This window comes from Pleurodeles waltl, chromosome 11 (assembly GCF_031143425.1).
Source record: "Pleurodeles waltl isolate 20211129_DDA chromosome 11, aPleWal1.hap1.20221129, whole genome shotgun sequence".
NCBI lineage: Eukaryota > Metazoa > Chordata > Amphibia > Caudata > Salamandridae > Pleurodeles > Pleurodeles waltl.
The window spans coordinates 140,456,461-140,480,954 of record NC_090450.1 but is presented as its reverse complement, the minus strand read 5'-3'; the positions used below and the strand labels follow the sequence as shown (position 1 = coordinate 140,480,954).

Sequence of the window (24,494 nt, the reverse complement as noted above, 5' to 3'; positions counted from 1 at the left end):
AATCCCAGGGCCCACCTCTATTAAATTGAAGAGGGGGCTGCGTGGCCCCCCTTCCCTGGGCCGATCTTGGCCCCTGGGGACCCATACCTGATGCCCAGCCTTATTTAATGGAGAAGGGGAGGAGCGTGCCCTCCACTCCCTGAGCGGGTTTTGGCCCAGGGACTCCATCCCCTGGGGCCCAGCCATCTCTCCTGTGTGACCTCCAGGGAACCCAGTGAGCAATGGGACTGCTGGGGCCTTCAAGGCACCTCAGTCACAGCTAGCTCCCCACTTCCTGTGTGAGGCAACATTTTTGCAACAGAGAGGGAGCTGCTAAACATGCATCTCCCTTTCTGTGAGAGCTATCATTTCCTCTGTTTCCCTGCTCGAATATCTGCGGGCAGGGAAACAGAGGAAACCTCCTTTTCCAGCAAGCAAGAGCTATTTGGCAGCTCTCTCTTGGTGGGAATGGAGTTGGTTTTGCTCCGACTTTGCCGAGCTGTCAAAGCTCCCACCACGTCAGAGCAACTACTGTGTCCCTGGGGTAGGCTCCTGGGAAATGGGAGTAGCCAGGCCCTAGGGGTGGCAGTCCCCAGGGCATTATTAGCTGCATGATGGGGGGCATGTGACCCCACTCCTACATTTAAACAGCCCCAGGGAGGTGGTGGTCCCCGAGGGCACGCAACAGACCCCCTATCTTCTTTTATTTTATTTTATCCCCATGGGTGTGGTAGTCCCCAGGGCTACCACAATTGCCCTTGGAGGTGGCAGTCCTCAGATCTGCCTGGGGGGCTCTGCAGCACCTCTGCATACAATTGAATGTTAGCCCTGTAGAGATGGGAGTCCCCGTTGCTCCAGGGGGTGGTCCAGTGCTTAATTTGTAAATAAAAGTGTTTTGATGCCCCAAAGCCCTCCTCTTTAACACGCAGCTGCTGCAATTAAATGTGCGAGCACAGGATACTGAGGCAGCTTAATCCTGATGCCATCTCGGGCATCTTCAATCCATTACAGCCTCTCCCTGCCCCTTCAGCTCACTCCTGCAACTTTCTGCTTTCTCCCATTGTTATGCTTTTTCATTTTCTCTTCCTCCATCCTTCCCATATGTGTCTTTTGCTCGCAGTAAATGCTTAAGACAGAAAAATAAGCACCGGCCCTCAAAAATACGTGCCAGTGCTCTGCACCGGAAACAACAAGCACAATTTGAGCACTGGGGTAGCCTCAGTACCTCCCCACTGTAAATGGGCAATTTTGTCCTGTGGAAGGCGTGGCCCCTGGGGCACAGGGGCCATGTGGCCCCCTGCATACTATTGAATATAAGCCTCAGGGAGGTGACATTCCCCGGGGCATAAATAAGCCCAGGTGGGGGGCCCCATGCACTCTCCTCCTTTATTTTATATATGCCCCCGGGACCTGGCCCACTTGGGGACTTTAGGGACACAAGCGCAGGAGACCACGCATGTTCTTTTTTTAAATAATTTTTACTGTGAATTTGCAACATCATCGGAAATCTCACCACAAATTTTAACAAAAACGTGGTTTTTGCCCTGACAGAGTCCCTCTGGGAACCCAACACCAGAGCTTAAGGGGTCAGGGTGTCCCACCTTGGCCCCGTTTTATTTTTTTTTCACCAAGATTTCTTCCAACACTTCCTGGTTGAAGTGTTGGCAGCCAGTAAGAGCTCTGCACGAGCTCATTATTTTTTGCGAAGTCATTGCAGAGGATCCAAGGCTCTTCATATACAAATTTGGGTTTCCTTTAATTTCTCTGAAACTACTGAACAAATTTACACTAAATAACAAAAAGCGTAATCTGTGAACCAAAAACTAACTTTCTGCCAAATTTCTGACTGTAGTCATGTTCAATCAGTCAATCAAACTATTTGTAGAGTGCGCTGCTCACCCATGAGGGTCTTAAGGCGCTTTTCAGGGGGGGAAACTGCTACTGCTCGAACAGCCAGGTCTTGAGGAGTCTCCTGAAGGTCAGTAGGTCCTTGGTCTTCCTTAGGTGGATGGGGAGGGTGTTCCAGGTCTTGACCGCGAGGTAGGAGAAGGAACTGCCTCCGGATGATGTTCTGTGGATGCGTGGGATGGTGGCGAGGGCATTATTGGCAGAGCAAAGCTGACGGTTCAGGTGTAGAAGGTCAGATGATTGTTGAGGTATGCTGGTCCGGCGTTGTGGAGTGCTTTGTGGGCGTGGGTTAGGAGTTTGAATGTGATCCTTTTGTTGATGGGAAGCCAGTGTAGGTTTCTCAGGTGGGCTGTGATGTGGCTGTGGCAGGGGATGTTGAGGATGAGGCGTGCGGAGGCGTTCTGTATCCATTGCAGTCTTTTCTGGAGAGCTGCCATGGTTCCCACGAAACAGTGCATTGCCGTAGTCCAGTCTGCTGCTGACAAGGGCCTGGGTAACTGTTCTTCTGGTTTCGGTGGGGATCCACCTGTAGATTTTGCTGAGCATGGGAAGGGTGTTGAAACAGGAGGATGAGAAGGTGTTGACTTGCTGGATCATGCAGAGTGATTAGTCAAGGATGAAACCCAGGTTGCAAGCATGGTTGGTGGGCATTGGTGCGGCTCCCAGTGAGGGCAGCCACCAGGAGGCGTCCCAGGTGGAGGGGGCAGGGCCGAAGATGAGGACCACCATCTTGTCTGAGTTAAGTTTTAGTCGACTGTTCTTCATCCAGTTGGCTACAGCCTTCATTCCCTTGTGGAAGTTGGTTTTAGCTGTGGTGGGGTCCTTGGTGAGGGAGAGAATCAGCTGGGTGTCATCGGTGTAAGAGATGATGTTGAGGTTGTGAGATCGGATGATTTTGGCGAGCGGTGCCATGTAGATGCTGAAAAGTGTCGGGCTCAGGGCGGAGCCCTGTGGTACGCTGCAGATGGTCTTGGTGGCTTCAGATAGGAATGGTGGGAGGCGGACTCTCTGTGTTCTGTCGGTGAGGAAGGAGGTGATCCAGTCCTGGGCCTTGTTGCGGATCCCTGCGTATTAGAAGCATGTGCACAGGGTATGGTGGCAGACGGTGTCAAAGGTGGCCCAGAGGTCCAGGAAGATGAGGCTGCTGTTTCACCTTTGTCTAAGACGAACCGGATATTGTCGGTTGCAGCGATGAGGGCGGTCTCGGTGCTGTGATTGCTGCGAAAGCTGGATTTAGAAAGGTCCAGAGTGTTGTTTTTCTTCAGGTGGCGGGACAGTTTCCTGTTGACGATCTTTGTGAGTACCTTTGCCGGGAACAGGAGCAGGGAGATGGGCTGATAGTTTTTGAGGTCCTTGGGGTCCGCCTGGGGTTTCTTGGGTAAGGCGTTGATCTCGGCGTGCTTCCAGTTTTCCGGGAAGGTGGCGGTCTCAAAGGAGCAACTGATGATCAAACGGAGTTGGGGGGCGATGATGGGCTTGCTCTGTTGTAGATGTAGTGCAGGCAGGTGTCAGATGGAGAGCCGGAATGAATGGTGTTCATTACTATGATGGTGTTGCCATCATTGATGTGTGTCCCTGAGAGCAGGAGGTTGGTGTGGTTGGGGGGCGATGAGTCGGAGGTGTTGGTGGCTGCTGGTGAGGTCATATTGTTGAAGCTGTCGTGGTTTCGGTGATTTTGCAGTGAAAGAAGATGGCGAGGGAGTCGCAGAGGTCTTGCGAAGGTGGGATGTCGTTGGTGCTGGAGCTGGGGTTGGCTAGTTCCTTTACGATGCTGAAGAGCTCTTTGCTGTTGTGTGCGATGTTATCAATGCGTTCCTTGAAGGAGGATCTCTTGGTGGATCTGATGAGCTGGTGGTGCTTGTGGATGGCATTCTTGAGGGCTGTGTGGGTGGCTGGAGTCCTTTCCTGGCGCCACTTCCTGGCGAGTTTGCGGCAGACCTGTTTGGAGGTCCGGAGCTCGGTGGTGAACCAGGTGGCCTTACTGAGGGTGTGGTTGTGAGCGGGTTTTTTGAACGGACAAGAGTGTTGGTGCAGTCTTCGATCCATTGCTTGGGGTTGCAGGCGGCTGAGTCGGCATCAGTGGAGACAGCTGTTGGGGCTTGGGCGAGGGCGGAGATCAGCCGGTCGTTGGTGATCTTGTTCCAGCTGTGGCGGGGGTTGGTTGCGGGAGGTAGTGGGTGGTGGGTTTATTGAAGGTGAAGTGGACGCACCTTCGGTCGGTCCAGTGGAGTTCGGTGGTGTGGCTGATGGTGATGTGTCTGCTGGCGGAGAAGATGGGTTAGAGCGTGTGTCCGGCGGAATGGGTGGGAGATGTGACGAGTTGATTGAGTCCGAGGTTGTTGAGCAGGGAGATCGAGTTACTGTCATTGGTGTTTTCGAGGTGGAAGTTCAGGTCCCCGAGGAGAATGTAATCTGTGGAAGCTAGGGCTTGAGCGCTGGCGATGTCACTGAACTGACATAGGTGTCCGGGGGGTCTGTAAATGAGGGTGCCCCTGAGGGTGGTCTTGGGGTCGATGTGGATTTGGAAGTGCATGTGTTCGGCTCTGCTGAGGGTGTCTTTGGTGTTGGTTGAGATTCTGATGGTGTTCCTGTGGACGATAGCGATCCTTCCTCCCAGTTTGTTGGTGCGGTCTCTGCGGGTGAGCAAGTAGCCGTCTGGAATGGCTATGGCGATTTCGGGAGCTGAGGATGGCTTCAGCCAGGTCTCTGTCAGGAATGCGACGTCTGGGGAGGAGGAGACGAGAAGGTCCAAGAGCCCGATGGTATGCTTGTGGACGGAGCGGGTGTTGAGAAGGATGCACCTGAGGTGGTTGCATCCGGTTCTTGCGGGTGAGGTGGTGGCCTGGAGGGTGGAGAAGTTGCACCTCCGGCAGGAGAAGGGTCCGCGGGCAAGCTTTGGTGAGGCCTGGAAGCAGGTAGTAGAGCGGGCGGTGTTGAGGGCGAGGAGGGCGTTGGCATCATAGTGGCGTCTGGTGCCAGGGGGATCTTGGCGGCCAGGGAGACTGGCGCTGGGCGCGGTCAGGCACAGCGGCCGCCATTAAGAGGGGGGAGGTGGGAGGGAGGAGCAGCTAGGAGGTGGGAGGCCTCTGTAAGCCTGTCTGTAATGTCCCTGTAACCTTTGGTTTTAAGTGCATTTCTGTGTTTTTTTTAATTCTATTTCCTAAATATAATGTCCCTGTAACCATTGTTTTTTTCAGTGAAAAAAAATATATATACACACATGCACACTAAAAAGGCAAAAGTTACAGGGACATTATAGTTAAGTTCAGGGTTTTCATGCAAAAAAACATAGAAATTCAGCTTTTATAGTTAGAGTTATTGCAAGTAACTTTAACTTGTGCCCTACAGTAACTATAACTCGCGTCCTTGCCATGCACAGTTTTCCTATCAATAATTTTGCTGCAAATAGTACAGTGATACTGTCAATGATGTAGTGATGTAATATCTGGAGTATTTAGAAGTGCATGGCAAGGGCACGAGTTTTAGTTACCTCAGAGCACAAGATACAGTTACTTGAAATAACTCTAACTATAAAAGATTAATTTCTTTTGTTGTGTGGGTGTAAAATCTGAACCTAACTATAATGTCCCTGTAACCTTTGTTTATTTCTATACCACTAGCCATATTTTCTGTGACCAAATGAACCCCCTCATTTTGTCCCTTCCTAAATTGAAATGTCTTCAGTTTTACCATTTTGATTCAATCAAGATGGCTTCAGGTGTGCCACAGTTTTGTCATGAGTTAGACTGCTAGCGCTCTAGTTGTTCTTTAGAACACTCTGGGAGGCTGCAGTGGGCACACAAGGGAATCAACTGAAAGGCTGCTCCTGTTGGAACTTCATGTTTTACTGAGAATGTCAGACATCATTCGCATATGGCTGGGAAAGATAGTGTGAATTTACTGAAAATATGCTCTCATTTTACGTTATGGGGAGCCTTCCATAACCTACATGGGGAAATCATGAGAAAACAGTTTTCTCTCAAACATGATTCATGAACTCCTAGCAGGTTAAAATCACCTTAGTACGCACCACAATTCCTAAAATTAGTATGTACCATAAACAAATGTTTTATTTTGTACCTAAAATATGTTATCACCCTTTATAAGTTCCCTTTTTTGTGACCCTCAAAACCTGCCATTCACTACACTTCATTTCAATATGATGGGGGAACATGTATATTGGCCCTAAAATGGCTGCCCGCACTTCCTGGTTGAGGTGCTGACAGCCAATCTGTTCTCACCATGAGATCTCTGCTCAGGCACCGCCCAGATATACACATTTGGATTTCGTTAATACCTCAAACTACTGAACTGATTTACACCAAATAATGAAAAGTGTGCTTTCTGGACTAATACCTTCCTTCCTGCCAAATCTGGTGTAAGTACATCGATCTGCTTAAAATCTCTATGAAAATTAACATGGGAAATGCACTTTTTTTGACTCCCTCACTTTTTCTCTGCCCATGCTTGACGGGGTCATCCCAAAATTTTCTGTGCGTAACAAGACCCTAAGGGACACTGTTTACAAAAAAAAAGGTTGAAGATTGAAGATTCATCAAATGGTGGCAAAGATATAGGCAAGTAAAAAAAGCATTTCCCATGGAAACTAGGGGCCTGATTTACATATTGGGCGGAAAGATTTCTCCATCATAATAGCCCGTTCACCAACATCTAAATCAGGCTGTAACTATAACTACCTATTGGCGACCACCAGTATGTTTTTATGTATATATATATATATATATATATATATATATATATATATATATATATATATATATATATATATATATATAAAATAAATATATAAAATTCCCTTCTTCTCAATCTTCGCAGAAATTCAACTACGCTCATACGGTATCTATGCAAAAAGTTTATTATGTGCTTTTCGGAAATTTCATTGAAGTTCAAAGAGCGTGATTACTCTGGGCCTCATTACGAGTTTGTCGGGCGGTAGAGGCCACCTGCCAAACTCATTAGGTTGGAAGACCGCTAGTTTGGTCTTCTGTCTGCTGGCCCCATTATGAGTTTCCCGCTGGCCCAGCAGGAAACTACACGGAACCTTGAGCCAGTGGCAATATTCTGGTGTGTCGGGCAGGCAGTGAAAAGCGCAACGGGGCTGCCCATGCAAGTTAATGGGCAGTGCAGAGGCCACCATGGGACTCCCAGCACCCCATCTCCGCCAGCCTTTGCATGGCGGTGGAACCGCCATGCAAAAGCTGGCGGACACAGGAGTCGTAATCCCCAGAGCACTGCTGCCTGGCGAACTAAGACTGCCGGCACCACCAGTCTGTCTGCTGGCAAAAAAGTGGTGGTGCCGACGGTCGGACCGTGGTGCTTTTGCCACGGTCATAATGTGACTGATGGACCACCACCGCGAGTCTGGCGGTCCGAGGACCGCCAGACTCATAATGAGGGCCTTTGTGTTTTGTGTATTTAAAACCCTGCTCTTATTATTTGGTACATGCCAATAATAAACATGTTGTGTAACTCTGTAACAAACACCTTAAGTACTTATTTGAACTACTTAGATTTCAGACATTCAATCACACAAATAAATATTGTTAATCAGGTTAAATATAGAATAGTGCTATTTTGGTTGATCAAGTAAAATAGGCATGGTTATGTATTTAGAGAGACTCCAAGTGATTAGAGAGCTTCATTATTCCAAATAATATACTGTGCCAGCTGCTCATGAAGTGTTTAGTCTTTTCAAGCAGTATGCACACCTCCGTGGCATTAGCTTTCATATATCTTTGCTTTTCGTTCGTATGCCTGTCAAACCTATTATGATTTATATTTTGTAGTTCATTTTAAATCTGTCATATTTCAGATAATTGAGTTTGTTTAGAGCAGGTACTATATGTAGTATCTTCGCCTTGTGTGTATTATGGAATTAGTGCGCTATACTAAGGGTCGGCTTTAGGGCACTGCGACAGGTGCGGCTGAACTGGGCGCTGACCTTGGGAGGGGGCGCTGTGTTTAGTGATAACTTATGATTTAAAAGCACCTGAGTTCCTTGTGGGTCCAGCTTTCAGGCAGCAATAAAAATTTCAAGATAACTAATGTTTTTGCTAGAGAGAGAGAGGGTTTTGTTTAGTGTCAGTTTTGACTTGCCATAAAGTAGTGCAGAAGGTTAATATACCTCCCCTGCAAAGAACGTGTACTGTGCCCATCACAGATCTGTATTTTATGTGGATAGCTTAGTGGGTTGCAGCTTTTGTCACAGAGATCCTTTTGTTACCAACGTCTATAAAATACACACCTAATATAGAAGGAACAGAGCTGCAGCCAAACTGCGTAAAATAGGTTAGGACCTTGCGTTCTTCCCCTAGTCTTTCATTACTAATGTTGCTAAAAAAAGGTTTTGTTTGGATAGTTGTGCATTCTTATCGGTAAAGTCAGCCTTTACCAGTGCTTAAAAAACATGAAATGTATGTGAGAGAGGGGCTACGGAGAGACAAGGGGCCCTTTTGCCCGGAATTTGTGCTTGCTAAAAGGCAATGTTTGTCAAAATATCAGTGACACTAACAGTAAAATAAAAAAAGAAAACAGCCCACCAGACCATAAAACTCCCACAAACGACCAAAAAACGGTCCGCACAGTAACCTGCCTAGCAGACCACCTTCCAGATGTCCTTATATAGCCAGTCAGACCCTGTGAAACATTAGCTGAATATCGTGAATGAACGGCGGAAAATGTGGCTAAAGAAGTCCCGTGGACTCCCAGAGATAAACAGCCATCAAACTAAACTCCACATCTTAATACCAGAGGATGTCCTGAAAGATGGCCACGTTCCTGCGGCCAAAAGTCCTACAAAGGTACTGCGAACGCACAATCTCAGTCGCTGTCATGACGACTTTTAATTTCGAAAAGTGCTTCTACCACTAAATACCATAAAAGTCTTGACATGACTAAAATTCAAAGCTATTGGCTTTCTCAACGCTTGTTAAAAACTGTTGTCCCTTGCAAACTTAGGAGGAAAGCGTTATCGATCTTCATTCATTAAATGTGGTGCATCGCCACGAAACTTGACGAAAAAAATTTTTTTTGCAATTGACAATGTGAGAACATTGACTAGTTTCTTTATATGAAAGTTCCCGGGGCTTTCTTTTGCTGCTGCAGCTTGAACATGCCAAACATCGTATAATCACAAAAAGCTCTCATGAACTAGTATTTATGAAAATAACCATCTTCTGTAAGCATAGAGAAACAAGCTCAAAGACTATCGTACTGGTAGTATTTGCGTAGATTTAGTTTACTTTCAGCTCAGACACTAGAGAGAATGGAAAAGCATTTAATTACCTGAAACCGGGGGTGTAGTTGGAGGTCTTTTGTTTAGTGTTGTTGTTTTTCTGCATTCTCAGTGTTTGTCTTTTTCAGAGAATCGATGATGATGTCTCATCAGAACAGGATTGAGCAGCTCCAAGAAGGTTTCAGGCAGAAAATGCTGAAAGGTGATGGCTGGAGGGCAAAGGTAATTGCATGGTCTGGTCTTCTCTAGTAACTGGCTGTGTGACAGAATATCGAAGACAAAAATGCTGTGAGCCCAAAATATTGTGGCATGAATATCGAGGACCAAAATATCAAGAACGCAAGTGCATGTAGGTAAGTATGGATTTAATATCCTTTACTCAACATCTATATCTCTTGAAGATATGTGTCACCCAGGCACATAAATGTAAACTTTACCTATGTAAACTCACCGTCGTGATATTTAGATCCTCCATATTTTTGCCACAATATTTTGGCTTCACGATATTCTGTAGTCGATATTCTGGTGGAGTGCCTATTTAATGAAGTACTGCAAGTGGAATAATTTGTAATCCCGAAGTGAGCTACACACGTCCCACTGTGTCCACAACAGTTTGTACTAGTTTCAGAATAAATAGAAGTGGTTGTGCCTTTTTAAGGGATCATTGAATCTTGCTTGGCAAAGGTCTGGATTGCAAAGTGTGGAAGGACGAGGAAAAGGGTCAGCTTTTGTTTAGAAAGAGTTTTAGATTTTTGGGGCTGATTGAGCTCGCGTCAGGTCACCCAACCTCACCCCTGATTGAAGTCTGGTAGACATTATTGTCTAAGTTGTGAAGCCCTTAGGAAGGCGTCCGTATCATAAAAACTGTGGATGAGTGGAAGAAAATGGAGTCTAAGCGTCCATCCCTCTCAGTAGAGATGCTCTTCCTAAAGTTAGGTTAGATTGCAAATGCAGCGTAGATTACATTTCTGGTGCTTTTCTCTTACCGTACCAGATTTTTTGTTTTGTGAATTACTCATTCAGTATAGCTATCACGTGCCTCAGCATAATTTCAGGACTTCCTCCATTTATGGGCACTAAGGTGACTATTGTTCAATTCGGTAAAAATGTGCGTATTAATTGCAGCACTGAGAAACGCATACATTGCAGTAGCAAGCACGATATAAATTCAACATAATATATGTTTTATTACTACTTTTGATATTATGCACTGTTATATTATGGAGCACAGCTTGTCCTAACGCCAATATGGCTTAAGCACCTTAAGAGTGCATCCACACAACACAGTGCACCCAACACCGCGGCAGGCAAGATCAGTGGGTGCCAGGAAGCAGCATACACCTTAGCAATTGTTGATCAAATGGTCATGCACTCATGGATATGGTGTCTCCATAGTCGAGGTAGGATGCATCTCTGCAGCTCCGATCATCACGTCCACTAAAGCCCCAGATGGCCAGGCCAGAAAAGCATGTGCACCTACACTCTGATTACTTCTACACTCTAAAATGGGCGGTGCGGCCCATGGGAGCTGGACAACACTTCACAGTTCAAAACATGTTTGATGGAAATAGCAACTACATCACCATCTTGCAATTATATGATAATACCGCCTTCCTGACCCCAAATGCACCAATTAGTTTGGGTGTATTTCTCTTATGGTGGCCACCTCATCCAGTATGAGGCAGATAAATTGATGAACCTGTGATTTAGAACCAAATCGACTTTGCTTCCTTATGCTGTCATTTGACCATTTTTGGGAAGGTCTGCCAGCAGGCAAATTTATGTGTGTGTTGAATGAGCTAACTTAATCGAGCTTGGTTATGTAGTTTTGTTTGTAATTGGGATGTAGGACTCAAACTTTTACAAAGATGGGAGCATTGCTTTTAAATCAACTTCTTCTCCCTGTATGGGACTAAAGAAACAGTCATTGTTTGAACTTGTTCCTTATGCAGTGACTCACAGCTCTATGTCATAGTCTCTATTGGTTAAGGCGTGTGCAAGGTATCAAAAAGACAATTGAAGCACATACTATTCACAAAACAGTATTCGTAGGACACATTATTTCGAGGTTGGGTCCTTGGCCTGTATTTTCTTGAGTCTGAATGAATCATTTTAATGTTTCCGAGCTTCCAGTAGCTAACTAGAGCTAGACCTAAGCAGAGAAGTGTTGCCTGCATGTGCTGAGCAGCATTTGGGAAGTTGCTTTTGACCGTCTCTTCAATCAGTGAAGGTTCACCAAATTCTTGTGTTTCTTTAAATCTTTTTTGACACTAGCCTCAAAACACATACAAATATTGTAACTGGTTATATATATTTGACGCATCAACTCAGACATTTAGAACCATTGCATATGCTTCCGTCTTCAATAAGTGAATTTTCACATTGATGGGCAGCTTTATGGATCTGATCAGCCCTTAGGTGTAGATTTGTGTCCGTAAAAAAATATTTTTTTGTAATTTCCAAAATTGCATGTTGTGGACCAGAGAAGGTAAGGGAAGACATTCCAGCAACTTGTACCTAACTGACAACAATCTTATCCCATGAGGAAAACATATAGGTTTGGTGATTGTTAGTTACTTCTCTCACAAAGGTTTAACCCTCTTTCAAGTACATACTGCTCTGGCACGCAGTAACTTATGTGTATCACCTTAAATGGATATGTGTGTCAGGCACAGAATCTTAGTGGTAACCTTGTCACTGAAAAGTAACTATTTCGCTTACATAAATGGCATTATTGTATTTTCCATACCACCGATGCCAGGCTTACTCTAAAGTTCTGTACTATCTGAGCCTTGTAAACGTCTTCTGTAGGAAGCCCATAGCAGAGAGCTTTGTGTATCAATCAGTCTGAGAATTAATCATAATACCTACTGCCTTTTGCCATTTATTTCTGCAAATTAGTGGTTTTTATGAGTTAGTGCTATTTGTACTTAAGAATACAATGGACCATTCCTGAAACAAGTTTTTCTTCAGTTTAATTACAGTACTTTTGTACTTAAGTGTAGGAAATCCTCCATAATTGTTTTGCAAATATTTTGTGCTGTATTTCGTAATACTGAAAAAGCTCATGATTCTACACCCTCACTTGATTGAGAAGGTACACCTTTAGTATAAGTACATATAAGCGGGCTATTTCACTGCTGATGCTTCTACAAACAAGCCTTTCACCAAATCATAAACCCAAAGCAGTGTATTGTAAAATGTGGAATAAATAAAACGTAAATAAATTCATTCTCCAAATTATAACACGTCCTATGTATGCTCTATTGTGGGAGGTACTGCTCTGCAGTATTCCAAATCCATCTGCAAAGATAAGATGGAAAACCACCTATTTTTGGAAGATACTGTTATTTCAATGGACTAAGCATGATCTGGGGACACTGTTATCTTGGTCCATGCATGCCAATACTTGGTTCCTGTAGCAATTTGAAATCAGCACGAATCAGCTAACAAATGTTTGCTGTATGAATGCCAGCTTTCACCTGTGCATCCTGAATACTCATGAATTCTTGCAGTTTTCTTGTAGGCCTGAGACAATCTTTGGCATTTGCTGACCTGGATCCATAAAAATTGCGGCCGGCTGGTATGGGAGTGTGTCCACTACTGGGGAAGCTGGATGTGCTGCCTGTATGGTGCACCAGCCCATCTAATGAAGGGGTGGTTTCCACAGGTTAACACGTGCCTTTTTTAGAGGAACATTTGCAAACCTCATTGAAGTTATGTGCTTTGCTCCTAACTGTTGCAAGCAAGGACAACTCTAATGTGGGACTTTGCTGTTTTGCATCTTTGACTTAACAAGTGCCCTTAGGAGGTGGCTTAAACACTTCTTCAACACAATGATCTGGAGGCAAGTTGGATCAGAGACTTTATTGCCCTGACATCCGGAAACAAAACCATGAGAATTCACCGTAGACTGTAGTAGGCACTTAAAATAGTTCCTAATATCACACTTGCTCCTAAGGTCCTGTTGGTTACCTCTATTTCTGTCCCTTTTGGGATATTATTCTTTCTATGTGATCGTTTGGGTTGAAAACTCTGTGCCATGGCATTATTTCATCATTTGCTAACTTTACAAACGGTGCTTGATTATTATTTACACCCCTAGCACCTCTTGCGGTATTGACAGTGGTTACGATATCTAAAGAAGAATCAACTCAGGAGGACTAGGCTACCTTTATTTTGTGAATAGCTGAGTTTTCTTTTTGTGTGAACTAGGGTATTTCACTTTAACCCGTTTCCTTTTCTTCATCTCTGTCCAGCCAGTGGTGTTAAGTTATGTCTTCTATAAAATGTCCTGGCTGCACCTATGCAGAATGCAATAGGTGTATTACTGGAGTAAAAGGGGGATCAATTACAATTAAGAAAGGCAGTACGCATTCTAATTGTTTATAAATAGGACAGTGTTGATTTCTATATGTATTTTTTTTTGACACAATACACTGTAAGCCCCAAAACCACTTTGATCTGTAGATATTTAGTGACATTTTTTTTCAATAAACCTAGCCTATAAAACTGAGATGTATTTTTGTATTTTTTGATTTTAAGAGATTTATACTGTTAACATGGGTTTTCCTTTATTTGCTTTGGAATTGTGAAGTTACCACATCTATATTAATGTCCCTGTTTTGTTTTTTGATTTAGAAGGCGTGTAAAGTACTACGCATTATGTTTATATAACATTTATCTAATGAGGGTATTTATTGAGCCTTGCACAGGGGAATTACAATATAGTTCACAAAGACTAGGAATATGGGGAATATTTAAAGATCATGTACAAGGAAGTACTGTGGTTGTGTATATGCTTTATCTTACAGATGGAATCTGAACTCAATAAAGAACGGGCAAATCATTCATCTGAACTTGATGAGCTGGCCTTTCGACTGAAAGAGGAGGCAAAGATTGAATTAGACATTGAGAAACAAAAGCATCAGGAATTAATAAGGATGTACCAAAAAGACCAGGAGGAAATGCAGAAAAAGGTATGTGTGAAACTGAGGAATCTTAGTAATAGGTATAGGTATTGTAAGAAGGAAGACCTTTACAGTTTAGAACAACGCTAGTAACTTGTGGAAAATACCAGGACTGGACTGGGACAAAAAATAGGTCAGGGCACTAAAATAAAAAGAAAAGTGGGCCCCAGTAGAGAAGCATACAGCTAAAAAGGGGTTCAAGGGAAATCAATAGTAAACAAGCATTTGCAATGAAATTGGTCTTGCATATTTCAAACAAGTTGTCATCTTTTGACAACAGCGCCCATGAGCAAAAACAAAAGAAAACCTGAGAAGAAACTGAGAAAAGTCGACTTGGCAAAATAAAATAAGGTTAGCTTTAAAAAATAAAACTTTGCAATTTTGGTTGTCCAGCTGGGGACGTTTTTGCCAGTCACAAGCCTTCTGTTTGCGGGGCACTCGAAGTTAAAAGCTAAAAATAGTACCTTGATCACGTCGGGACCAGCGGATGGGCACCAATTAGGTTGCATTAATTAGTGCTTGAGCCCTGCTCCACACAGAGAAATGGACGTGATGCCAGGTGTGCCTTGACGAATTACGAGGCTGTAAAGAAGAGTGCCATGCAAACCAACAAATGGTGAGCGACAGGCGGGCTCCAAGCCCTGCACTGAACACAAGAGAGTCTTGCAAGCGAGAGGCATGAGCTAGCACATGGACTTGCAGGCTCAACACTAAAAAGGCTCACTTGCCCACAACTGCTAGAAAGCTGGCCCACACACTATTCTGTCAGATTAGCCCACTGGGCACTGCCTGATTGCCCTATAAGCCAGCCAGACCCTGTTAAGAACTATGAGACGTCATCCCTATTCCTGAAATATAGACAAAACACAATTGACTAAGCAGTGTAATTCTTCAATTTGTGTGCTGGTCTAGTTTGTATTTGATTGTGGTTCAACACAAATGCGTATTGTTTATTTTTGAAGGCACGTGCCTTTACTTTTGTTACATTTTCACACTGTACATTCTGTTCTCGCCACAAATTCCTTGCATGGTTTACTACTTTAACAAATGCTAACAGTTTGCAACGTGATTTTTCCATTAACGTTAATACAATTAGACCTATTCACAAAATGTACGCTAATATGCACAGTGCAGATATAATCTGTGCATATTTAGACCAAGTTAAAGCAAGTAACTGATTCGCAAAAGAAGTCTAAGTATTCTGAGAGGCATTTGGCAATTACTTGCTGGTGACGCAAGCCCACAGTCCCATCTTGGTAAAAACTAAATTTCAGAGGAGTAGGTATTAAAACGCCTATTGTGTATATTTCCAAACTAAACACTGGGGCTGGAGGGCACTCAGGCCCTGATTACAAGTACAGCAGTTCTGGGACCGCCGTGCCCGCGGTGGCGTCGGACTGCTGTCTCTTCGGCAGTCCGACTGCCAGAATATGAGGATAGGGGTCAGATCGCCACAAGACCACCACAATCGCCAGGATCTTTGATCCCACGGCAGTAGTGAAAGCCATGGTCAATCGCGGTGGTGCCGATGCCGGCACTGCCGTGACGATCACAGCCTGCCTTTCCACCGAGCTTTTCATAGCGGGACCCCACAAAGAAAAGCTTGTCAAAGAGGCAGGGAAGGGGCCTCAAACTGGGTGATTTTGCCCATTGGGCATTTGGCTGGGGGCACATGTTGTACTCCCCGATGCCTGCACTGTCGGTGCACACTGTTGCCATGCACAACATGGAGCATGGCAACAGGGCACCCAGGGTGCATCTAGCTGTGCACTGTGGCAGCATGTCCTTCAAGCTCACTTTCTGAGCCGAAGCATGCTGCCACAGTGTCACCACCACAGTAGTGTTGTAATGCGGAGGTCGGGAGGCCGGTGGTTTGGCGCCTTTCTCCGAACGTCGCAACATCTGTCTGGCTTTCCGACTTGTAATACTCGTAATCAGGGCCTTATTCTCAGTAGTGCTATATGCTTTTAGTGCTTACCATGATATTTTAGCCAACTGGAGCATCTGATACTTTACTCTCCAATTTTTCGTTGTGAAGTTCCTTCAGGTGGCTGACTAAATCCATACATTATTTGTAGTAATTCCACCCCATCAGAACCCTGACTGGTGGCCTGGGACAAGGATCCATCAGAAAGTAGTGGAAAAAGAGGGTTTAAAATGTTGCTGTTGATGTTAGTACCTCTTTTCCAAATTTAATAGATGTTGAGATCCAGAACTTGCCAAGTCATTGCTCTGTTTTTAACCTTCCATGCACAAAAAGTCTCTAAACTGCAAAATATTGATTTCCATATTCATTTGCTTTGAATTTAGCTAGATTGCAGAAGATACTTTTCTGTTTCTAACTGACTTTAAGAATGTTTGTGGTGTCTAGAGCCATATGATTCAGGTCTCTGTGGCCTTTGTGGTCTCCTACAGTACGAAGGAGTCAAACCATTTTGTGGCTGTTCACAAGCACTGGTGTAAGTCTAAGGGTCTGATTTAAATGGTGGAGATGGAGTAAGTTACTCAGCCCTCATAGCGGAGGGGCTTCCCCAACAAATTTATAAATGACTGCCAAGCCGATGGTCATTTATAATGCAGTGACAGGAGCCAGCATCATAGCTGTTTTTGTCACACAGTTTTTGTTTTCCACATTGGCAGTTCAGAAGTTTATAGTATGGTGTGAGGCAAAAAAATTTGTATAGCTTTTGGGCACTGGATTGGCACGTTGTTTTGTGGTTGTGAGGTGTAGAAGTGGTTTTTCATTCAAGTATATGACATTGCGAATAACACCCCTCCTTGTTTCCTATTTTCACCTTTTGTTCTAATGTTTCACTTAGAACTGCCTCTGAAGGAGGGGTGCCTGTTCCTGAAATGATTCGGGTGTTATTGCAAGCCAGAGCTCATGCATAATGAAAGAATTTTCTATAGCACATGTCGTCTGATTTTTAAGCATTTATTTGTTATGTTCTAATGGATATATTTTCTTATATTTCTTGGCAGATTATGATGTAATGATTTTATGAATATATGCTCTGTTCTGAAAATTGTTTGATGTTTTCTCTTCAAAATGATAAACTAGTATATAGACACCTTTTGCAATACACACTGGATCTAAGCCACTTTGTTGATTTGTTTTCTTTCTTTCAATTTTAGTGTGTGCAGTTGGCAGAGCACATTCCAGTGTAGCACACTACAACCAATGAACTGGTGGTTAAATAGAGTAGCTTACTGTGAGAAATTCAGGATCGCATCATACAATTTCTTCAAAAAGAAAAATTTGGACAGGCCTAGACCTTACTTTTTAATACATATGTCACCCATAGGGTAGGCCCTAAACAGCCCATGGGGAAGGGTGCAATGCATTTAAAAGGTTTGACATGTACCTTTAATTTTTACATGCCCTCATAGTGAAAAAATATTAAATTCATTTTTCACTACTGCATGGCCTGCCTCTCCCATAGGAAAACATTGGGTTACCTTATTGCATTTAATTAGTGATCGCTTTCAATTGAGAGCAGGTAGAAATGTTGAGTTTAGTGTCTAAAGAATTGTAATTTACAACCCTTTTTAATGGTAAAGTCAGGTTTTAAGTTACAGTTCTGAAAATGCCACTTTTAGAACGTTGGCACCTCTTCTCCCAACCAAGGGCACTTGGATTGGGCCTGAAGGTGGTCTGCCATCCCAGCTGTGGTCCAGGCAGAACTGACGCAGCACAGCGCATCACCTTGCAGCTTTGCATCGGATTTGCTACTGCACAATGCATCCCTCACACAGGACCTCGCAGCTCAGTGGAAACACTGCTGTGTGACATATCCTCAACACAGGACCTAGCAGCTTCTAGGAACCACCTCTGCTCAACACTTCCTTGATGCAGGACCTTGCATCACAGCTCTGCCTTTTCTTGGAACCGCTTCTATGTGATGCATCTTTGATGCAGGACCTTGCATTGCAGCCCCAAATGATTGCTGTGCAATGCATCCTTACACAGGACCTTGCAGTGCTCTGCAACAAGCATTTACAGTATTTTGTTCAGCCGGTATAACTTGATCCTTGTATTCGGCGTGCGCTCCATTGCATTTGGCCTGAATTTCTGACTTAGACCCTGATTTGGAGTTTGGTGGAGGGGGTTACTCCATAACAAATGTGACAGACATCCCGTCTGCCGTATTACAAGTCCATAATATCCTATGGCTATCGTAATATGACGGACAGGATATGCGTCATGTTTGTGATGGAGTAACCAGTCCACCAAATTCTAAATCAGGCCTTTAGTCCCTGTCCAGGATGACCAGATAATCATAGGTGATGGTTTGTGCTTTTAGGTACTATTTTCACCTAAATCTTTAAAACTGCATATATATAGGGTTCTACTGACTAGATTTTTATTGTTTTGATTTCAATTCATTAAACTTCATTCTATTTTTTGAATTCACTTCAATGCTCTTTGAAGTGCTGCATAAATCCCTTACACATTTCCTCTGAGTCAAGCCTGTTTGCTTTTGTTCCTATCTACCAGAGAGCTAAGCACAGATTAATTTGGGGTTTGCTTGTGACTTCGCCCTGACAGGAATTGTTTACTGCTTGAGTAGGGTTTCATCCCCCTCAATTACTTCCCCAAATTACCAGTATTCTCTCCACTTATATATAAATCAGGCCCCCAGACTCCCTTTCAAGGCCAGTTGACTCATTCTTAGATACGTTCTCACAGGGAAGAGTAAAAATGCCATTCTTAATGCCAACAGCACAAGAAACCGAAATACTTCCCTTCCTCCCAAAAACCGGAAGACAGGCAATGAGGAAAGACTTTAGCATGACAAAGGCAGACCAATGAATTCCTGTCTGATTTTTCTTCGGATCACATTCCAGTTCTTTAAAATCAACCAACTGATTCAATTAATGTTCTACCTGTTACTTCTAAGCCTAAGCACTCGGGCCTACAGTTCGGCTTAATGAATAACCATAAATCGAAAGTGAGAATGGCTACCTCACTGTGTTCAGTGAAGCATCTCTCTTTTTGTCTCTTTGGTGCCTTCTGGTACTGTGGCAATCTTTAAGCCCTTCTTGTTTTTTAACAATGGCTTAATGAGGACTTGAGACAGTAGCATAGGCCTGAATGAAGACTGAGGCCCTGATTAGGACTCTGGCGGACATGAGACTGCCAGGGCCAAAGCAGCGGACCGGCCTCCACATTGTGACCCTGGCAGAGCCGCCACGGTCCGACTGCCGGCACTGCCAGGTTGCCACCAGTCGACAGCCTGGGGTGCCGACAGTCTTAATTCGCCAGGGCAGTACTACAAGCAGCGCTGCCCTGAGGATTATGGCTCCACTCTCCACCGGATTTTGCATGGCGGTTCAGAGATGGGTTGCCAGGGGCTCCCATAGAAAGCCCTGTTGCTCTTTTCACTGCCCGAATTACACCGGACACACTGCAACATTTCCACTGGCTCAATTACGAGCTAGCGTCAATGTTGTGGCCTGTTTCCCGCTGGGTACGTGGGCAGAAATACTTGTTTCTGTCCGCTGGCACAATGGGAAACTCATAATAGGGCCAGCGGGTGGAAAACCGGAGTGGCGGTTTTCCATCCTAAAGCCTCCACAACCCCCCAAACTCAAAATAAGGCCCTGAGTCAGTGCAGCCATGAGAGGGCAGTGGACAGTTACCCCATAAACATAGACATGACAGTCATCCAAACTTTCTTACTGCTTATCTTGAAAACTTATTTCAGGCTCCATTGGCAAAGCTGAAACCAAATGCCTTTCCATAGGTTCTGCCAGATTGAGATTCAGAGATGCTTTGGGCCTGGTTTAGATTTGGTTCTAATGATAATTCTTTGATTCTTGACTGAAATGTTGAGATCAGAAGAAAATCTGCAGTTGTTACTTTCTTCAACATAGGAAAAAAGTGAATTCCATAAGTAGATCTCTAATATTAAAACATCAATTAGATATTGGAGGATCATTTATTTCTACCCAACTCAAAATTCACCCCTTGAACAAATCTTTGCAAGGTTTTTGAGTCAGAGAGATTGGCTTTTAGAGAATGCAATACTTTGTACCTATGGACTTTGGGAGATGGCTTTGATGGTTACAGACTGGAATTAAATACTATCTGGACACTGTGACTCTATTTATTGACTTTTGAGTTGTACTGTGTGGGTACGCTTGGATGCACCAGACAAGCTTCTCCAGAGATGAATGGGCCACCTGGATAGGCACGCAGTACAGGCAGTCACTCCATTTATTTGATGTCCGCGCATGCTTTAAATTTTACACTGACTGTTACCTAGACGGTGGTTGTCGCCTAACGAAGAAAGGCATAGCCCAAAGGCCAGTCAACTCCTCAGGGTTACAGTGACTGTACATTCAACTAGAATTATGTCCACTGGAGTGATGCAGTAGGAAATATAACATTTGCCATGCCTTTACCTGGAAGAACAGACAAACATTTACCAGATACTACTGCCTGGACATTAATGCTGCAGCATATTCTTCAGTGGGCTAGAGGTCTGCATAACCTATTTCTTTTAAAGCAAGCCTACTTACCATTTCATTTCGTTCTACTATGGTTATTGCTTGCTTTTCTGATTGAAGCATTTGAGTCTATAAAAAGATCTAGCTGGAAAGAAATTAAGGTAATTACTGGTGACTACACTTTTCCAGCAGTTGGTTTCTTTCCTTGATTAACATGCAACCTTCCTCCCTCCAAGGTTCGAGCAAGGTTTTCTTCTCTCTGCCTCACTAAAGTGCTACAGAACTTGTACTGTGTTGGTCTCAAAGTGGAGTGGATTTATGAGCATATTCACTTAACTGGCTGAGGTTCAAACTGTTTCAAATTTGTCACTAAACACATTTAATGCTGTCATAAAATACTGGGGAATCCCAAGTATGTGATATGTGGAAAATGCTAGCGCTGAAGAACTGGAACTAGAGATAAGTAGCTAAATTATTTCACGCCAGCCAGAGAAGAAGGGTACCTAGTAGAAAATGTTTGTTTCCTATTTTAATGTATATTTTATTGAATTTTAGGTTCAAACAGTAACAAAAGAAAGAACAAAATAATTCAACATTTTCCTGTGAACGTGATATTGTTTCAATGACCATGAAGGATAACAATGGTGGATTAAAATATAAATACTATATGTCAGTTAAAATTACTAGCCACATCAATGGGTAGCTAACTCAAGAAGGAGTACTGAGTATTAAGATATAGGAGGTGGTATACCTCCCACACATTATAACTCCAATTTAGAAAATTGAGAGATTCTTCTCATCATTAGGAGAATGTGCTCTTGTATTGATGATATATTCTTTGTCTATTACTGTATGACATTTGGCAGTTAGTCCATTTATTGAGAAAGGTGATGAGTGAGCTCCAACTCAAGCCAAACAGGAGCATCCACATAAGTAGATCAGTTTCAATTAAGGTAACTTTTGCTCCCTTTTGGTTGCTTTCTGTAACAGCGAGGGATACATCCCTAAGAAAATACTCAAGATGTGTGTAACAATCACCCTAAACAGCAAGGAACATGAAAAGAAAAAAGCCCTCCCTCTCCCCTTAATTCATATATCACAACAAAGGAAGAAGCTTGCTAACATGTCATTCAAGTATCATCCATGTCAATTAACTACCATCTATGAAAAAACATTTTGGTTTTAAAAAGAACCCTCACACACCAACATAGTTGGTGGCATACTTCATCATCAGGTTCTCACCCGAGATGCCAAATGATTCTTAGGTGAGATGCGATGCCTGATTACAGTGGAGCTGGTTTTGATCTTTAACTTGAGGTGAATATTTAAGTAAAGGTTTTAAAACTACCTCCTGGGTATCCACCCAAGGAATGTAAATTTAGATAATGGACCATTGGAGCAGGATTAAAAACAGTGGTGGAGGTAAAGTGAGAAGTAAGTAATTTCACACATCCTAATGATCGGTCAAGTGTAGAAAAATTTTTCATTTCTCTTCGCAGCACTACATTTAGTCCCACCATATTCAACTAAAGAGGTAACTATAAATCGTGCCCTCGCCATGCCCTGCTAATTACCCCAGATATTACAGCAATCATGACAACTTTTATAACGTCATTAAAAATATAAATAAAGCATTACCAGTCAAATTAATAAAGAAAAAACTGTGCATGGCAGGGGTGTGGGTTATAGTTACTTGAAATAACTCTAACTGTAACTACTGAATTTCTAAGGTTTTGTACGAGTATATTCAGAACCTAACTGTAACGTCCCTGTAACCTTTGTTTTTTCTAAGAATATGAATATATATATATATATATATATATATATATATATATATATATATATATATATATATATAATTTTAATTTCCTTTTTCAGAATGAAAAATCTGGACACAATCATTGAAATAGATGTATCTTTTGGCCAGGGCCGGATATATATATATATATATATATATATATATATATATATATGTATATATATATATATATATAAAATAATAGTGTATATAAAATAATAGTGTAGTCCTTCTGAGACCATAACCTAGCCCTGGCCAAAACACAGTCCTGTTTCTATCTCTATGACAGTGTCCCATTTTTTTACTCTGAAGATCTGGTCACCCTATCCCAACGTTGGGTCCGCTGCTAAGTTTTCCCGATGACAGAGCCGGCAACAGCTCTACTATCGGAAAAGCTGTTCTCCTGCAGTCTAAATGAGGTTACTAAACTGAAAAGAGGGTTGACAGGCATTTTTTGGAGATCTTCCTTTACTGCTTTCTAAAGAAGGCCCGTTTAGTAAAAGAATTGTGTAACTGGTGGTAGAAGGTGTGGCTGCATTTCATGTAATTCATATGTGCAAAACTCTCAATCTTCTGATAATATTGTTTGGCAATTTAGTATTTATTCATGAGGATGACAGGGCATTAATTATTTGATGTGATAAAGATGAGATGAAATAGAAACTGTATATTTCTACAATAATGTTTCTCTTCAAAATCGTCTTCCAGATACCGGTTTTGATCAGCAGTGCCAGACATGACCAGCAAATGGAAATTACTTTACTAGCGGGCAAGCTTCAGGAGGCCCAAAGTAAACTTATGCAGAAAGAGGAAGCTAGAGAAAAAGAAATGCAGAGCCTCAAAAATATTATCAGTGACCTTGAGTTGCGGTTGAAACATGAACAGAACAATGGGTATTTATTTTCTGAAGAAAATAAAAAAGAATTGGACCAAAAATCTGATGAATTAAAAAGGCTAACACAAGAACATAATAAACTATTGCACAATCTCAGTCTAGTGCAAGAGGAGGTAAGAGACGTTAAACATATATAATCGCATTACAAAATGTAGTCAGTGTAATGGTACATTAATTAAAATTATAGCCAAGCTACATACGTGCATTATGTAAAACCCAGATATTATAATGAGAAAACATCAGATAATTCCGTTCAGTTCCCCCCTGAATGAGGGGTACCATGCAAGCTATACATTGTCTTTTTTTGTAGGACTATTACAGTTCTTCACTGTAATAAGTTCATGTTTCTTGTGACCAATCCAATACGAAGTCTGTGTCCGTAACGAAGATTTTCGATGAAATATGAGAATTTTTTCAATTTGAAAAAATACATTGTTTTGTTTTGATAAAGTGGCAAATATGCATCCCGAAAAGGCCATTAGTGGTATGTTCATCTAAATGTTCAAAGTCTGAAAATATCATCCTTGTGTTTTCCCAGTGAACCTGCAGACGCTAAAATAATGTTTGTTCACGCCCAAAGCTTAACAGCAAAATAAGCGGTTACCATAATTTCCGTATTCAGTGATTGATATCAACCCCAGGAAAGTATGAAGCATACATTTTCAGAATTTGAGCACTCTGAGTAGACTATGGGCAGATGGCATATATCCCACTTCCTAATTGGTGGTTTGAGGCTTTGTTTCCTTTTGGATCTGTTGTATATTTGGGTATGTTATCTGTGGGTGTTTGGACATGTACATAGTTATTTCTGTTGGCGAACTTGAGAATGACAGAGAGGGAGAAATATGCCATACGTTTACAATTGTCTTCCTAACATACAGACCAATGCATTTTCACACCCAAAGTGACATGGCCAGCTGAGATCTCTGTGTAGCGAGGTATGATGGCATTACCTCTGGATTTTACTTACAAACCCATACACTAGCACATTAGGAAAGTACTTTTTGTGTGATACAGAGCTAAAACTGTGTCCTGTACTTAAGGCAACCATCACAAACGTAGCTTGCTACAAAATGTTAATCATATACTGCACTTCTAATGTCCTACTGAAAAAAAAAAATCAGGAGTCCAGCTAACAGATGGCCAGCCATCTAAGGTTACCTCTGAGAATCAGAGTGTGAGAGTGTAAATTACTAGATAAAACCAGTAGTAGTCAAGGGATATATATATGGCCAA

At 42.8% G+C, this 24,494-nt stretch overlaps 1 protein-coding gene across 1 annotated transcript in view; it reads left to right on the top strand.

The window, feature by feature from the left end:
- Nucleotides 1–24,494, top strand: part of LEKR1 (leucine, glutamate and lysine rich 1) — a 543,246-nt gene that overhangs the window by 501,580 nt on the left and 17,172 nt on the right. The window contains exons 10-12 of the mRNA XM_069213291.1: nucleotides 9,271–9,364; nucleotides 13,957–14,121; nucleotides 23,072–23,371. Of these exons, the coding sequence (XP_069069392.1) occupies nucleotides 9,271–9,364; nucleotides 13,957–14,121; nucleotides 23,072–23,371 (559 nt within the window). The remainder of the gene's footprint in view (nucleotides 1–9,270; nucleotides 9,365–13,956; nucleotides 14,122–23,071; nucleotides 23,372–24,494) is intronic.